Source organism: Apus apus, chromosome 4 (assembly GCF_020740795.1).
Source record: "Apus apus isolate bApuApu2 chromosome 4, bApuApu2.pri.cur, whole genome shotgun sequence".
In the NCBI taxonomy this organism is placed as follows: domain Eukaryota; kingdom Metazoa; phylum Chordata; class Aves; order Apodiformes; family Apodidae; genus Apus; species Apus apus.
This window is the reverse complement of record NC_067285.1, coordinates 57,195,433-57,213,402: the sequence shown is the minus strand read 5'-3', so window position 1 is coordinate 57,213,402 and position 17,970 is coordinate 57,195,433. Positions and strand designations below refer to the sequence as shown.

Below are 17,970 nucleotides of genomic sequence, written 5' to 3'. Positions count from 1 at the left end.
CCATTCCAGTTGCAGTATCACAAGTTAGTGTTGTACACAGACAATTTTAAGAAGTTGTGAAGGACTGCAGTCAGGTAACTCAAGCTGGATAGTGGAAGGTCATAGGAGGCCAAATAAAGGGACAGGCAATGGTCCTGACACTCCTATCAACTTATGGTCCCCTGAAACAAATAACCATTTGCTGTAAAGGGTAAATTTGGTGATGAGACAATGTCATTCTGTCATGACAGTCATGTCAGATAGCCATACAACCTTTTCCCTGAAACAAAACTCCTGGAAAGGGAGGAATTGAAACAAAGGGAAGACTGTTGAGGAAAACTAGGAGCCTGTGTAACAGCCTTGAGGAGTTACAAGAACTGAGCCAAACTTGCTGATGCTCTCACTCCTTGCTCAATCTGTCTCATTCTGTGAGGTTTTTGAAAAGCTAAGGTGTTATGAGCTTCATTTTAGAACATGGCTATTACATGGACAAGAAGATACCTAGAATCAAGCATAAATAAGTAGATCCTGATTATTCATAATGTCAAACAAGAGTTTATCAGCACAAGCCTTAAAATATGGAAAGCACAAACTCTTGTACTAGTTGTACTTAAGATCCCCTTCTTCCAGGAGGACAGTTGTATTAATGTGTCATTCTCACTCTTAAATTACTGTAGTAGTAAATAAAATGGAAAGAAGGTAAACAGTTTAAATAAAATCTTTAATTGCTTATTTACAACAAAGGCAAAGACTTGGCAAATTGAAAATTATTATGCACTTTCCCACAAACGTCAGAAACAGCAAGTACATAGTCAACTATAAAATATGCAGCCTAGTGAGTAAGGCGCAATATTTACATCACACTAGTACTGCAAAAAAAAAAAAAAAGCACTTAAGATGGATTTACTGTGACAGCCAGAAGTTAAACATTTATCTTGTAAATGCTAAGAATGCTGAAAAAGAAACTTCAGATGTCACTTAAAAGGTCTGTGCTCTAGGTTTTTTGGTTTTGTTTTTTTTTCAGATTGCAAACATGCCATGGGATAAAACCAATACCCTTCTGATTTTGTCAGTTTTTGCAAAATAACCATTTGATAGGGGTATACTTTTTGATCTGATAGCTAATGCTAGTAACTCCAGTATTAGACTAGCTACATCTTAGCTAAGGTTGTTTCTGGGGTTTCTGTTACATTTGAATCCAGGCTATACTAGAAGCATAATACAATAATCACACACACACAAAGTTATGAATACAAACTACTACAGACACATTGTCAAGATATCTTGCTTTAACAGCTTAAAAAAACTTAAGTGTTAAAGAATTTATTGCAGCCCAAAATAAATCAGTTTTGTTTTCTACTTCCTTTTTGACCTCCTTTTTTCCCCCTCCATGTATTTTAGGGTAGTAACCCTTATTCTTATTTTAGAAGGATAGGAAAAAAGTTAAGTCGACCAACACCTATCATCCTGGCTGTCTCTTCTGAATGTAAAAGACTTAAAAATTAAGAGCTACAAGGACAACAGCTATGCCAACCATGTGTTGTGAGCATGGAATTTTATAGTGAGGCCTAGAGGGAATGCTTTCCTTGTTTAGATTCTTTACTGATGCATTGTAATAATTATCTTAATGAAGAGGTTTTATTTAGCTATGCAAGAAAGGGCAGAAGATGGTATCTGTACAGAAGTTACAATTTTGCTGACACTCCGTTCAGCATTGGGATATGGAAGTTACCATCATTAAGAAGACAACAAAAGCTAATAAAAACACTTTTTGCTGCTGCCTTCCTTAAATTACATTCTTGAAAATAAATTTTCCCATTGCTAATAGTACTTACACAACTTTAGAAGAGCAGAGTATTTTTTCAAAGGTTTCTTTTGTATTAATAGAAGTCAGTGTAATCTTGATGTGATGTGTAAGTGTCTAGCAGTTTAAGGAGTTAATTCTTAAATTTATGCAGAAACCTTTAAAGTGTGCGTGTTTTATACTCATGGGGTACTCACAGATACTCATATCCATTATAGATCCAGATGTTACAGCCATATCCTCTGTGCACAGTAGCTTTTCCAAGCTTTTCAACTTTCATCACTAATAGTACATATGTGGTGAGCATACAAGAGATTCCCTGACACATTCAAATAATATCTTGAGTCTAACTTTTATCCAAAACTTTCTCTGATAGATTGTGCTCTAGTTCAGGTGACTCCTCAGCATCTTGAGTAGCAGAAGTATTATAAATACCATCAATTGCAGGGACTGTTGTTGGTGTTGTGAGAGGCGTCACAGTGTGTCCAAACCCCTGATAATGACCCATAGGTGAAGAGGGCATTGAAGAAGCATCAGAAATCGGGTCTTGAGTAGATGAAGACAATAAACTTGTATGCTCATTATGTTCATGATCCTCAGCAAAAAACATTTTCCTTGGCTGCCCCAAAACTGTCCTTCCTAGAATTATGACAAATGAAAATACTTTTTAATACTTTAGCACTATACTAAGGTCTTTGAACACATCAACTCTAAAATAGGCATGTAAAATTAGAAAATTAGCCTTTGTTGTTTTACGCAGGCATTGTTGGCTTAATAAATAAAAGTATGTCTTTACATTAAAAAAAAAAATTATATACATCCTGCACTTCTACCTAACAGACCTGAAACTTACCCTGGGATCCATCTATTTAAAAGAAAAATTAAAAACTAGGTTCCAAATCAGTCAGGATTACTGGAAAGAGTAAAGTGCCAGATAAACTATTAAATCCACTAGGGATGCATCTGCCATTTGTTTGTTTTGGAATGTTTTAAAGGTACTAGAGAGATGGGTAATGGGGTAAAATGAAGCTGGAAATACATACTGTGTTAACAGATCATACAAATCTCTCTTACTTACCCACATTTCGAACCTGTTCTGATATATCTGCCCTTATATCAGAAATATCCCACATGGCAAGAAAGGAGTCGAAGCATGACCCTTCTTCAGCTTCTTGAACATAAGGTTTATAAGAAAAACTGTAGTGATGAGCAATTGCAGCTAAGAACATCTCAACACAAATGATAAAATCCTGCAATGAGAGAGATCTTGACTTAATACTTCATCGTTCATTACTGCAGAAAAATAGTTCCTGGTTTTCTTCTACATTTGAAAGACTGTAACTGCCTTGGGATACTGGCATCACCTTACTTTACCACGAGAGACAGGATATTCTTGGCAGGCTTCAGAGTGCCGTATGTACTATTGTACATACTGCAATCAGTCCTTGTCTGATGGACTGACTTGCTGGAAGTGGATATTCAACAAGCAGCAGATCTACCATGAATTCTTGCAAGAAATAAATGCAAGGATATCCAACTGAAGTTTTAACTGGGACACGTTCCTTCTGCCCAACACATGGATATAGAATTGTTAAGCATAAAAACTCAGTTGGGGTGACTGGCTGAAACTTAGCCCAACTTATTATAAGTTCAATACAAATCTAGCCTCTGTTAATTAAAGTGAGTATGACAATATTTGCCTGAGATCAGCTACGTCATATTTGCATATAACCATTCCTTTTAAAAAGTAACTCTGCTCCTACCTGCAGGCCTGTAGCCACAGCTTCCACACTTTGCCATTCCCAGGTGTGTTTCTCAGAAATAACACCAACTTTCACCAACAATGCAATAAGCACAGCTTGCCTATAAAGATGATGATGATTATTATTATTTTTAAAAACTTGCAAGCAAATCTGGTAAACAAGGCCTGTTCCTGTGTGCACATGTATATGTATACATAGGAAGAAACAGACTTAAGTCATTCATCCATTGTCCTAAAGGCCAACAGAGAACACAACCAAAAGAGAGTCAGTTGTTTAAGGGTACTAATGCAGACCACAGAGTAATACTCAGATAGTCAAATGCCCTTGTTAGTAGCTAAATGTGACAAGTGCTTAAATAATAATTTATAGTTAACTTACAGTAAATTATTTTCAAAAACTTAAAGTAAAAAAATTAACATATATTTTAACAAATTAAAAAAAAAAACCTTTTTTTAAATACCTGCAAGTGAAGATTCTGAAATAGATTACGTTCTTTGAGAATTGCTTTACAAAATAACAAGTCTAAAAAATCATGTCAAGTGAACAAGACTGATCTGCCCAATGTACCAGTACCCTTTTCCCCCTCACAGCACTTCACTAAGCTTATGGGTAGATTTTTCTGAGGCCTCTAGCCTTCAGTAACAAAACCAGCCTTTATTACCTCTTTCATGATTCACCCTGAGAGCAAGAAGTAATAAGTAAATAATTCACTTACCAGAAAGAAACAAAAACTACCATCTTCACACAAAGGAACTTGCCAACAGGTTGGATAGGGTTCAGTTCTTCACGTAGTACTTTATAAAACAGCACCAGACAATACATAGCAAACTAACAAGGAAAAGAAAATGAAGAAAAGCTTTCAAATCCTTGTTTGTTTTGTGTGGGAGTTGTTTTATAGCATATCTTCAGTTAAAAAATGTATCATACTACAATGCAAACTTCAAAAGCTATCTATTTTAGAAAAGGGATTCTGGATTTATGGAATCTTTGCTTTACTTCTTTTTAAAGCAGACTTTTGTTTCCCTGAAATTGTATTTTTTAAATGCATGGTATTGGCAAACAGAGACTGAGGTGATCTATGTACACACTAAAGCAAAGCATAGGAAGGTCCCATAAAATCTTTCCAATGCCAAGCACATCTCTAGGGAAAATGGCATAAACAGCCTCTCTTCTTTCAGGCTCTTGTATAAGAATACCTCAAATGTTGCTTCTTTACGAGAAATAAGGCAATGAATCTGAACCAGTTTCCAATTAATGACAACTGCAAGCAACCAAACTGGTGTACAGTCAGACGTAAGGAACTGACCTCCCCTTTTCACACACATTCTCCTAGCCCCTTACTTGCACCTCAATTCAAGAGAGCTATCGAGGTGCTGGAGCGAGTACAGAGGAGGGCTGGAAGCTGGGAAGGGCCTAGAGAATAAATCTTATGAAGAATGCTTGAAGGAGCTGGAAATGTTTAGTTTGAGAAAGAGGAGGCTGAGGGGAGACCTCATCAGTTTCTACAATTACCTAAAAGGTCATTGTAGAGAGGCTGGTGCTGGTCTGTTCTCACAGATAATTAGCAACAGAACAAGAGGGAATGGCTTCAAGCTGCAACAGGGGAGGTTTATACTGGACATTAGGAAAATTTTTTTCACAGAAAGAGCAGTTAGACACTGGAATAGGCTGCCCACGGAGGTGGTTGAGCCACCATCCCTGGATGTGTTTAAGGGTCCTTTGGATGTGGTGTTGGTGGATATGGTTTAGGGGAGAACTTTGTAGAGTAGGGATGATGGTTGGACTCGGTGATCCCAAGAGTCTTTTCCAACCTGGATAGTTCTATGATTCTATACTAAGTTTCTTCAAGCAACCATGTCTTCCAGTAATCCAGTACATGCAGAAGTATGTGCTGCTGCTGGGACTGTTGCTCCTTCCATAAGAGTCACCCATTAAACATGGTGGTGGCAGTAGGATGAGGACAGCCTTTTTAGATGGGATGTCATGCAGTTTTGACTCTTGCTGCTGTCACGAAGACAAGTAAGAACCTTGGCTAGAAGGCTAAGCAGCAAGGACCCAGAGCTGCTACAGCTCTCCTCTTGCAGTAGCTCATGTGTAAGGTGCCCTGGGTGAAGCAGAAAATGCTTCATCTGTATTCCCAGCAAGCCAGTAAATGCAATCTCTGTCCTCCAAAACAAAACTAAAGTCTAGAGGCTGACATCTTCCCCTTACCCTGATATCATCTGGCAGCTGAACCAACAAAAAGAGGTGTTAGGCAGGCCGGAATCTCAGAACTGCATGCAGCATTTCAATTTATTCATGTCAACGTTGTCACCATCAGCTTTGTAACACAGTATTTTTAATATAGTCACTGATGCTTCTTTGTATGTGTGCTGGGAGGAAGCTATGGGAGGCTGAGTCACCTCTTCTAAAGACGGGTAAGTCCACAGCAAAAACATGCCTAAACTACACCACTTCACCCATCAAATACTTTGGGGTAGAGAGGTGGGACACCTGATTGCTTTACGGAGCTTTGTAGTAAAAATAATAGAAGTTTTAGATTATCTCTTTTCGTAGTATTTTGCACGTACAACATTTAACAGTGGGAACTATACCCTTAAGAATTACCAGAAGTTAACACAATTACTGTCAATAGTTCACAAAGAAGATTCCCTAATATTAGGACAATTACTTAAAAGAGCAGAAGGATGTACTCTTGATACTCACTAGCTGTGACATGTTGTTAAGTATAACCAAGTAAGTCCAAGCATTGTCAAAGCTGAAGTTTCCTTCATCATACACTCCCACTAGTTCACAAATTCTGAAAGAATTTTGAGAGTTAATCACTATGCAGTAAAAGATGGCTTTCTTCAAGTGCTAAATCCTCAATACATCCATCAACTGTTAGAATCCAAAATCTCTCTTAGTACTCAAATATGGGTGCTGAAGGTCTGCATCAGTCTGAATAAGTTTCCAACAGCACAAGGCATAGGGAGTTCATATTGCATGTTCCATAGAAAAAACACTATTTGAATTCAACAACTGAACATCTTTTTTTAGCTGTTTTGTTTTAAATTGTTAGAACATTACAGCTAATATTTATATGAATATTCTTTGTGATTAGCATCTTCTTCCACAGTCCCACAGAATTAACAGTAATGACCATGAAAGTTCCTGAAATTAGGCTTTGGCATCAACATGCGTAACTTCCTGTTATTGCATTACAACAACAGGTTACATGACATGTATGTCATGCACAGGGTCAGGCTTGTCACATGCAAAGTTTAAGAAAATCTTTAAAAGTTACATGAAACCTGACTTTAAAAATTACTATTTATTTATTGAAGCCTTGATTCAATACAAAGGACAAACTCTTTCCAGCATAACTCAAAATTACTTCCTGAAGGCCAGTATTAACTGTTTACAAGCATACTTACAAAGCAATGATAGTAGTGAATGGTCTGACAACTGTGTACTGCAAAACACCCAGTTTACATCTAAATAATAAAACTCTGCAAAAGAAACAAAAAATTAATTGTACACGAACAAGACAATTGACTCATGGAAGTTTCCTCTTCTCAGTAGTTTCACTACACTGAATTTTTTTTTCATGATAATGTCAACTTCTGCTTTCAGGATTTCAGATTCTACAGGGTATATCATGTGTATATAAGCAATACACAAAATTATGTATCTATTTTATAGATACATAATAGGAAATACTCAATGATTCACTTCTTTTAGCCATGGAGAGCTTCTGGCTAGGCTAAATAAAGAGAATGCAATTTTCACCATGTTTGAAGATGTTTAAGAATAACTTACATTGATAATTTGTCTTTAACATTTTAAACAGCTTTATCAGAATCTCTTCAGAGAGATGCTTATCAGATTAAGTATGCAGAAACAGACAGGCATACAGCCTTTTGTCCTTCACCTGTGGAATTAAGAGCAATCAGCTATCTGGTCTAGGAGTGAGTCTACATGAGGTTTTTGACAAACATTATGTGACAGCAAAGGAAGCAAATTCAAGGAGACCTTTTTCCAATATGTTTCAAAAATAAGCAAGTTTCCTTCAGCACCACCCAAATTAATGTACGTTAGTAGCTAAATGTGATTTTTAGGATGTTTCACAGCTAGGTGAAAACATGTTCACAGGTTCTTTCATAGGGGCTTGTAATTGATAAATAAAATACGTGTAAACCATAACCTGACTATACTAAGCAACAACATAAAACCAAAATGTTTATCTCTGATTACACAGCTTAAAATTATAAGATGTCATCATATACTCACTCTCCCATAGCCCATGATGGACAACAACATAGAGGTGGCAGATGCCTCTGCTGATCTTTTGCTTCTATTATTAAGACGAGGTTTGGATATCGGTTGGTTAGATAATTTGAAAGAAAAACCATAAAATTATAGATGACATAAGCTTCATAGCATTCTCGACATGTATCCACATATATTGCAATGTTGGGGTATTTCAAAGCTATCCACTGTAAGAAGAGAGGTACACAAAAGGTTACATGCAAGAAAGACGAAAGTGATTCCAATGACAATACTGGCTGGCTAATTCAGCAAGCAGTACTTCATTAGACAGCAGGCACTAATTAAACAGGACTTAAAGCATTTGGCTAATAAGAGTGTGAGGCTACAGCTAGAAAATAAGATTGTCAAAATACAAGTAGAACTTCAGATCACATCTCTCTTTCAAATGGGAGCATGCTTGAGGTGCTGAGCAAGAGATGCCCCGTATCTCTGACCACACAACTGAGTCATTTAAAAATAACAAGATGGTTCCCTACACATAGCCTGCTCCTGTTAGGAGGAGACAAAACAGAAACGTTTCCTGAAATTCACATATTCATTGGCAATAAGGGGGAGAAGTAAGTTTTCAGTTCATCAATATAAAATAGATTGATTTTGGTATCTAATGTGTCAATGTTTGTTCTGGCATGTTTGCAAAATATAGAAGCAGCAGATTAACCTTAAAGTGGCAGTTATCCCTCTAAATCAGAATTTCACACAGAAAAGTAGGTTTTTTTGCAAAACTGTAATTATGGATCAGCTATCAGAGCTTTCAATTGATAATGTTAAGTATCACACTGCTGTTGCACTGGTTTTTGGGTTGTTTTGTTGTTTTTTTTTGTCAGGGAGTTGAAACAGAGGCAGGTCTTCTGAGCTTACTTTGCTTCCCTAGGTTTTAGTAGACAGAGCAAATGTGCCTTCTCTGACCTTATTAGAACTACAGGAAGATGCTTCCATCCTCATCACCACTAGAGATAGGAGATGCTGCAGCACCTTTGTGGAAGATGTAATACTTCATCTAGTAAACTGAGAATACAGTATTTGAATCTGAGAATAAAACTTTATTTTCAGCTCAGATTAAGCACTCTAGGAGGATACCATATATGCAGCAAAGACTGTAAGATCCAGGAGTCTGGGGGAAGATTTTATTATGTCAGAAACCACTCTGAATGCCTGGCTAGAGCTCATTTAATTAGCAGGTAATTTTCTTCCAAAGGAAAATGCTGTACTAGATACTGAAATATCAACCTGAGGTAATTGATATCCCCCCTAGGAAACAGATAAAATTGTCTTCCCCACTCTCCTTCACTCTCAGATACTCTAAATCCCAATCTTTAAAAAAATAAAACAAACAACCCCCCCCACACCCAAAAAACAATAAAACAAAAAACAACACACAAAAAACCCCAAACCCATAGCAAGGAAAAAAGAGAACATACTTATGGGTGAAACCTCCCTCAAGAGATGGGAGAAAACCCAAAGGAAAAGTTCCTGGGTTTATGGGGAAAACAGAGATATCTGTAATACCAAAAGGTGATGAAAACATGCACATACACAGATTTGGTTTGTTGCTTAGCTCTGGCTGAAATAATCTCCACAAGTGACATATTTACATGAGCCATATCTGGTATGGCAAACAGAATCTACTGCTTAAAAATATTCAGAAGTGGATATTTTGTGGGATTTTACACTTTGCCCCTTGAAGCAAAAAGCAAGAATTTTAGCACTAAGCACAACTGGGGAAAGAAAGGTAAGGCACTGAATTTTGAGACTCTAAGTGGATCAGTCTGGTTTCCAATTCAGCTGTTAATGAAATGGAAGGACCAAAAGCAGACTCTTGTTGTACCCCTTTCTGCATCTGTCATAAAGGATACTCAAGGACAGGGTTAAAAAGGCTTAGCAAAAGTGATCCCACAAGCTCCACAAGAAGAATGTAATGTTGCTAGGACTATGCTTCTGACACACTTCACAAACAGGAATGCCCAGAAGTTTCTAGGACTACAGCTCTCCATGCAGCATTGTTTCTAACTGTGACACTGTTTTCCCTCACTCCCATAGCAAACAGAATTTTATTGAGCTGTTAACAGTAAGAGAACACTTACACTGTCTAAACTGTAAATCGGCACCATCCATAGAATCCTGTTACAATAACAAAAGAACATTTAATATTACTAGAAGTATTTTTAGTCTGAATTAAATTCAACATTTGTAGCACAGGTAAAATGTGAAATGTTACCTTATTATTGGTTTCTGTAACTCTGGCTGAGTATAATGGACTAAGTGTTGTAGTATTCCCCAGAGAGATATTGGTATAGTCATTAGCAGAAATATCCCAGCAATAAACCATGCCTTGGTATGAATTCCAACCTTGCAAAGACAAGGAAGAATGCAAGATAAAAGTTTCAGTATTAATACTTTTACAGTTTTTCTAGTACAGCAAGAAAGTAATTTATCTTCTTTTTTTTTTTTACTGTAAATAGTTTTAAGATGGACATTAAGTACATATCTCAGTACTAAGTATAGTTTTTCTAACTCTCCTTTTCAAATACACAAAATCTCAAAGTCTCCCTTGCTATCTGTCTGTGTGGTTTAGAATAAGCATAAAAACTCAATAAAAAAAGATGAAAAATCTTGCAGAACCAAATAAAAGCATCACCAATAAACACAAAAATGTTACACAAAGACATAGTAATGCTCACTATTTAATTTTCTGAAAGCCACAATAGATTTCCTTGCTCTAGGTCTGAACTTGTCGCGTTCGGTGCTTCATTATAACGTTTCTGAAAGCTTGTGGGTTTAAAATATTTTAGCTTTAAAATCAAGTTCCAGCTAGTAATCAATGTCAACTAGTTTAATTTAGCAAATAATAAGAGACATGCACATATATACATAAATACATACATATGGCTATAATTTTACCAAAGCTCTCTGAAAAATAACTGTGTTATTAAACCTGAGTACCAAAACCTGAGAAACATAGTAGACTCTTCTGAAACTGTAGTTTTCGCTGATAATTTCTTTGCTGATCCCCTACTGTGCATCGACTTCCCACCTTTTCTGTTGCTTTTCAGGTCAAAGATCATCTCAGAGTAGTTTCTCTACCAGTATCAGATTTAATTACTTGGAAATTTCAGATACCACCTTGATAGAAACATCCATTAAGCTGAACGTGCAAAGGCATTAGAACAGGGTTTCAAAACTGGAAATTAAACTACACTCAAGACAGATTTAACGTCATGAAGTGCTAAAAATTATAGAATGAAAAATCTTATTGCCGGTGGAACAAGCCTGTATTAAATTGAGCAATATATATTTTAAGGTTAAAATTTTACTTTTCGGTATAAAAGTAATGTTGCCAGATGAGCGTGTAACTCGTATGTTACTCCTAGGACGCGCCGCGGGGCCCCCAGCGTGGAAGCTTCCCTACCCACTGCCCCAGTTCTCCCTGACCAGGCAGGATGGCCCGACACACGCGGAGCCACTATCGCGACAAAGGGCCACAACGCGAGTGCCGGGCAGGGCAGCGGCACAGCTCCAGCCGCGCTCCTATGAAGAACGAGTCCAATTTCTTCAGAGTGGCATCAACTATTTAAACATCACCTTTTATTGAACCGGAAGGAGACAGAAACCCTGTCCTGTTCCATCTGGCTTCGTTTGTGCTTGACCAGCCCGACGAACGCCCGCAGCAGCAGCGAGGCGGACCTTCTCCCGCCTCCCTCCTCTCGCCGGGCCTCGCCCCGGGGCTGCAGGGAGCTGCCAGCTCCCTCGGGAAAGCCGACCCGCCCCTCGGGAAGGACGGGCCCGCCGCTCCCGCCGCTCACCTCCAGCTTCTGCAGCTCCCAGACGCAGAGCGGCACCACCACCAGCAGCCCCACGATGTACAGCAGCACCACCAGCGGCCGGATCCACCGCCGCCAGTTCCCGCAGGTGCACGGCATGGCCGCGGCCCCACCGGCACGCCCCCCGCACCGACCCAGCACCCGCGGCGCCTCAGCGGGCCGGGACCGGCAGCCCCCGCGGGCCGCGCATCACCGCCGGGGCCGCCCGCACCCCCCGCCGCCTCGCATCAGCGGCCAGCTCGGCTCCGCTCCGCGCCGCCGCCCTCCTCAGCCCGGCCAGCCCCAGCCCGCCGCTACCCGCCGCGGGCTGCCCGGCGCGGCCCCGGCCCGCTCCGGTCCGGCGCGGCCCGGTTCGGCGCGGCCCCACCCCCCGCACACGCCCCCGCGGCACTTCCGCCTGGCAGCGCTTCCGGCCGCCCGCCCCGGCCGCAGCAGCCGCAACTGATTTGTTCCCCGCCCTGCCTGTCGCGGCTGCCGCACCCTCCCCGGGCCGCCGGGAGTGCGGGCCCCCGCTGGGACGGCGGCCGGTAGCGGCGGCGACACGTCCCGCGGGCGGGGCGGGGCGGGGCGGCTCCTCCCCGCGCGAGGGGGCGCTCCGGGCGCGAGCCGCCTGCGCGAGCCTGCCGGCCGGGCCCGCAGCTGCGGTAACGGCTCCGCAGCTGCGGTAACGGCTCCGCGCGCGCGCGGCCGCTGCCCTTCAGCTCGAGCGCTGTTCTGAGCCGGGCGGTGGTTGGCGGCGGGAGGGAGGGAGGGAGCCAGGGAGGGTCCCAGGGAGGGTCCCCTGCCTCTGTCGCGGCCGAAGTGCTGAAGTGACGAGCCGTTCCTGGAGGCGGCAGGTGGCCTCTCCTCAGGTAGCCCAGCGTGCTTGCCCCCTACACGCGTGGTGGGCGCCCGTGCCAGCGGAGGAGCCTGGAAGCGCCGGGCCTCTGGATTCTAATGAGGGCCGGAGCGAGTGAAATTTACCTTAGGAAGCGTGCGGACAGGCAGAAATCGCAGGAGTTGAAGTTAACAGAGACAACTACTGTAACTTCAGAGCTGGACAGAGCCTCGGTAAATGGGGTCCTGTCTGAAATGCTTGCATGGATAATCAGTCACCTGAGAGCAGGACAGAGTGAGCGGTCTGGTGTAGAGGTGGACTCAATAGTCCCAAGAATGGATGAGGTTGTGATACGAAGACTCCAGCAGACATATTAATAATGAAATAGATAATACATTTCAAGAATTTGTTGGACTTTTCTTTAGAAGTGCCTTGTAAAAACTGGTAAAAATGCCAGCTAACTCCTTAGTAGTCACTGAAAAAAAAAAACACAGGACCTCAGGTGCTGAACTGAATGAGAACCATTGGTGATACTCTGCCAAATAACCAAGGAACTGCAGCTGTAAATTCTTGGAAGGAGGAAAATAAAGGTTTTAGTTTGAGCTGTGACCGAGAAGTGTATGCTGGAAGAAACCACATGGAGTAAGAGGTACTAAGGAGCAGTGACTGAGGTCTTTATTTTCTCTGTCTAGCGAAATTCCTGATTTTTCTTTTGTTGTGGGTTTTTTTTTTGTGTTTGTTGGGGGTTTTTTTTAAATGTTTTGGGTTAGTAGGGACCTTAAATATTACCTGCTTCCAACCCCTCTACTAGACCAGGTTGTTCAAAGTCCCATCCAACCTGGCCTTGAAAAATTCCAGGGAGGGAGCATCTGAATTATCAAAAAAATCAAACATGATTTTCAACTATAGATGAATATATTCGTCTTTATTCCTGCCTTCTTTCATCCTATGAACTCTTGCCAGGCCTTCTCACACAGTGACAGCACCTTCTTTGCGGGATCAAAATACAACACAATGTATTGAAGTATTTTTTGTTAGTGGAATTTCTATTTACAGAAATATTTTAAATTAATTTTTTAAAAAATGAATTCTTGATTACTGTAGAGTTAAGTTTTTCACCAATTGTGATTTTTTTCTTTTAAGAATTTTAAAAGATAGTTATGTAGGATCTTCTGGTCTTTCTTATTGGTGATTTCACTGGATTTACAAATTCTCTCACAAAGATGATATTTTTTTATTAAAGTGGCCCAGTAATATAAAAATCGTCTAGTCTTACAAAGAACTTTACTCCCTACTTTTGTGCAATTTCACAGGATAGGCTTCATAAAAAATTTGGATTCTGCAGAATCAGTTTCCAAATTATTCAAGTCAGCCTAACTAATTTTAGTGTTGATCCTTTGCTGAGCTTCATGCATTCTCTGCATATACCAAGCCTCAGTGATACAAGCACTGGATTTGGGGTTGTACTTGTTTTTTAACTCATTGGGTTCTACTTCCAATTAAATTCACTGTATTGAAATTAAGATGGCATTTAGGGAAGCGATCATGGCTTTCTGTGCTTCAGAAACTAAGTGGGAAATTTTGAAAAGAAAATAAAAAAGGAAAACAAATTCAATGCAGTGTAAGCAGCAACAGTACCCATTATCTCCTTGTTCAGTCTTTTTCTTGGTGTTTATAAAGCGTATTTAAACTCCCACATAATCCCTCTTTCACTTTATTTTTTCTGCCGACTTTCAATGACTGTGACATGTTTTATCTCTTCAGTTCAGTCTCCAGTTTTTGAAACTGAATATAATACTGGAAATCTAGTTTCAGTTTTAAAGGAAGCAATGGCAAATGGTTACTCTCTTCCCAAGACAACCTCAGTTACACCTTTAAAAGAAAGCACAGTTGCAATTTCTCTGCATAATGTCAGGGTAGCAAAACTGAAAACTGTTTACAGAAGAGGTAACATTCTGCTACAGTGCCTCTCAAAACAGCTGCCAGCTTTTTAGGAAGGGTTGCCAGGACTGACTCACTGTAAAGCTGGAAGAAAGAAGCATCTAGATGTCAAAAGTCTGGGAGACGTTTCCACTGCAGTTCCTAGAAAGAGAATCCTTTAGGGCTTATCCTTTATTCTTCTACTATAGTTTTAGAAGGTTAAAACTCTCTCTTGAATCCACCAGAGAGGGGCTGGAAGTCTGCTAAGCATTTCTGAAGGTTCCCTATAAACAAATACACCAATAACTCCATGTAGCTAATTATGTTGTCTGAGCAAAACACATATACGTATAATTAAAAAGCAGAAAAATGCATATTTATTACTAACTAAAAATACATAGCAAGAATACAGTATGTCTTTCTAATCTCCATATCCATCACATTGGTTTTCTATTGTCTGTATCTCTCACAATGTTTCTTAGTCTTATTTCCTCAGCCTGAGATACAGTATTATGGCATGAGATACTCTTCTACTTACAGGACAGGCAGATAGCTATTGCCTTTCAGTCTGCTTTTACCTGCTGGCTCTAGTTCCCTTTTTTGAAGCCGTAACAGAAGTTAAAGGTTCCATCAATGGGAAGTTTTAAACATCTGTAAACGGTGTGATTTCACTAGCACGTACATAATTGCCCCTGCTGTTCCCTAACTGCTGTACGGGACTATGGCCTCTCCTCCACTGATTAACAACAAAACACAAGCTGCAAGAATTAATCACCAAAGGGAAGCAGAAATAGGACTTAACAGTTCCCTCATTGGTGGTTCATCAAGTCCAAATTTTACTCTAAGAGAGGCCACTCTATATGTTTCAAAAGAATTCCAAATGGCGAGAGTGGGAAAAGGAATTATTTTTAATGTACTTGTAGATATTCTTTATCCCTTTTTGAGGTTGGCTTGTGCCCACAAGCATGTGTACTGTTTATTAATAAAAGGGATTATTTTCTGGGAAAAAAAAAGGTCCAATGTATGTTTTCATACAGAAAAAACATAATATTTTGTGAGATTAATAGACATAATATAGCAGATAATTACATTATTTCCAATAGTATTGCCTTCAGTCTCACAAAATCTTCCTCACCTTTTTTTTTTTTTTCTTAGCAAAAAGTAACTACAACAAAATGAACATTAAGAACCTTTGATTGCTGCTGACCATAGTATATTCTAATCAGCATCTCCAGGAACACACCTATCCAACTCTGAGATTATTTCTCTGAGTAAATTCTCATAGGAACTCTCTAAGATTAATGGGAAAATGTAATGGAATTCAAGGAGGAGTTTATAATGAGGATTACTTCACACATAACTCTCATGGAACTGAAAAATATGCATATCTGCAAAATAAGAAAGAAAAATTTCCCAAAGATAGTCACATGTAGTCTTCACTCTACCTTTCTACCCTCCTTACCTTTTAGAATTACTTGTGGTTTTCTGTATCAGTTGCTATGAAGGAGCTGTAATTTACTCAACAACTCAGATGATTTGTGTTTTTAATCAAAGCTGTTTTCTTACCTCCTGGGTGTCAGGTTCACAAGCCTGCTTGTGACCTTAGCTGCTATTAGTAATTGGGCTTTTCCCAGGTGCCAGGGCAGGTGAGGTGATTAACACACTTTATTAAGCTGCTCAGGAGGGGGGGGAAGCTTCTATTAGTGGCAAAGAGAACAGAGACCTGGGAGAGGTCACAGCTTCCCAACAAGAGTTCCTGGAGGATATGTGTTGGACACTCAAGAAGCAGCAACTGCATGGGTCAGAGCAGCAAGTCCTGGTAAGAAGAGTCTTTTTCTCTGCCTAAAACAGCATGAGATTTCTTTCATCATTAGTAACATGGGAACAGAAGTGTAGGGCTGGATTTGTAGGTGTTGCCTGAGAGCATCACGTGCAGTATTACTAAGCCAAAAGCAGGTTAACTTTTGTGGTTTTTTATTTTCTTGGCACGGCAACCTAAACCTCTGATTCAGTAGTATTAGCAGTGACAAAAGGTGATTTATTCAATGGTTGTCTATTAGGGATTAATGAATCCTGAGTGTATATTTGTCATCAGACCTGGAGATCCTCTCATGACATTTTAGGGAAGAGTTAGAGTTGTAGTACATTTGGTGGAATTCTGGGAAGGAAAACTAGGACTTGTAGGTACTCTGACTACAGTCTATGCTGCCATACTTTTTTTTTTCCAGATGATGGTATTTGAGCTTTTGCTTATTCAGTTTTTCAGCTGTTTTTTTTACTTTTCAGATTTTTTTTTTAAGGTGAATTATTCTCAAGACCTAGTTTAGATAGAAATTTGTTTTGCTAGCCCTTAGTTCATTAAAAATTGATAAAGTGGCATTTTACCTATGACTGTCATACTTCCTTTCCTCATTACTTTCTTTACAAGTTAGAACTGGCTTACTAGTCTGCCGAAATTTTTCTAGCTAAGCTGCTTTAATACAATTTTAATGATTTGTTGAAGGTCAATTTCATTATTGCTCAATTTATCTTTAAAACACACACTCTTGTTTGAGAGACCTTGAATACTTTCATTCATCTTGCGTGCTTGACTTCTTGCCCGGTGTCTTTACCACGTGAAACTTTTTCTTATATTTATTTTGCAATGTGTAAGAAGACCAAAGTTAAGTAGTCAAATGTCTACTTGGCAAGTCGTCGTGAGCCGATGCCGGGGGGTCTACCGGCTGTCAGGATGTTTTTGCGACTTTCCCCCCCGACGTGGAGGGGCTGTGGAATGAGACCGAGGGTCACACGTGGCGCTGCCTCTCGCAGGGGAGCGGCCGCTGCGGGACCGTGTTTCAGAGCGGCAGCTGGATACAGCCCCAGCACGCTCACAGGTCGCTGCCGAGACCAACGCTTAGTTCACGAATTAACCGGTTTATTAAGGGTTAACGCAAACTGAGGGATGAGGTTTAGGGAAAATGTAAAAATGGCAAATGGCTACTAGGGATATATCAGGGAAGTAATGCGCTAGTACTGTGCCCTTCAGGCAGGTAACGCAAAAAGTGCTGCGCTCCTAAGGCGTTCTCTCTGAGAGAGGGAGGGAGGGGTTGAGCCAAGCAGGAAAGTTAGAGGGTGTGTCTGTGTGTGTTTACCCTTTCGTAGCGTGTGGCTTCTGGGATGCGGCTGCTTTTCCAGCTGCCAGGGCTCGGTAGCAGGCCCGTAGGGGGCCGGCTTCCCGGTAACAGGGGCGACCCCCCAGCAGACCGAGCAGGCTCCAATCCCGGGCAGAGCGGCAGGCGGACCGGGCCGGCAGCTACGGCAGAATCTCGAAATCCGTGGTTTCGGGGGGCGGCCCCTCGCAGCTCGGCAGCGGCTTGGTTTTGGTTTCCCCGGCAAGGGCAGCAAAACGGGGGAGGGGGCTCCGACCCCGATGGCTGCGGGAAGGATCCGGCGCTCCAGGGCTCAGAACCCCGGCACGCTCACCGCTCAGGCTCGATCCCGGGGCAGGCAGGCAGGGTCCCAGCGCCAGGCTCCGCAGCAGGGGGGTGTCCCAGGCAGGAAGCGGCCGAGCGGGCC

The 17,970-nt window shown here is 40.9% G+C and overlaps 1 protein-coding gene across 1 annotated transcript; it reads right to left on the bottom strand.

Annotated features, from left to right (window-relative positions):
- Positions 1-681: 681 nt before the first annotated feature.
- TMEM184C (transmembrane protein 184C) lies at positions 682-12,001 on the bottom strand. Its single transcript, XM_051619967.1, has 10 exons — positions 11,658-12,001; positions 10,073-10,203; positions 9,939-9,975; positions 7,819-8,024; positions 6,963-7,037; positions 6,253-6,346; positions 4,262-4,374; positions 3,547-3,646; positions 2,862-3,033; positions 682-2,422 (listed from the first exon to the last, which is right to left on the bottom strand). The coding sequence occupies exons 1-10, from the start codon at positions 11,772-11,774 to the stop codon at positions 2,130-2,132; spliced, it is 1,338 nt and encodes a 445-aa protein (XP_051475927.1). The 5' UTR covers positions 11,775-12,001; the 3' UTR covers positions 682-2,129.
- Positions 12,002-17,970: the final 5,969 nt, after the last annotated feature.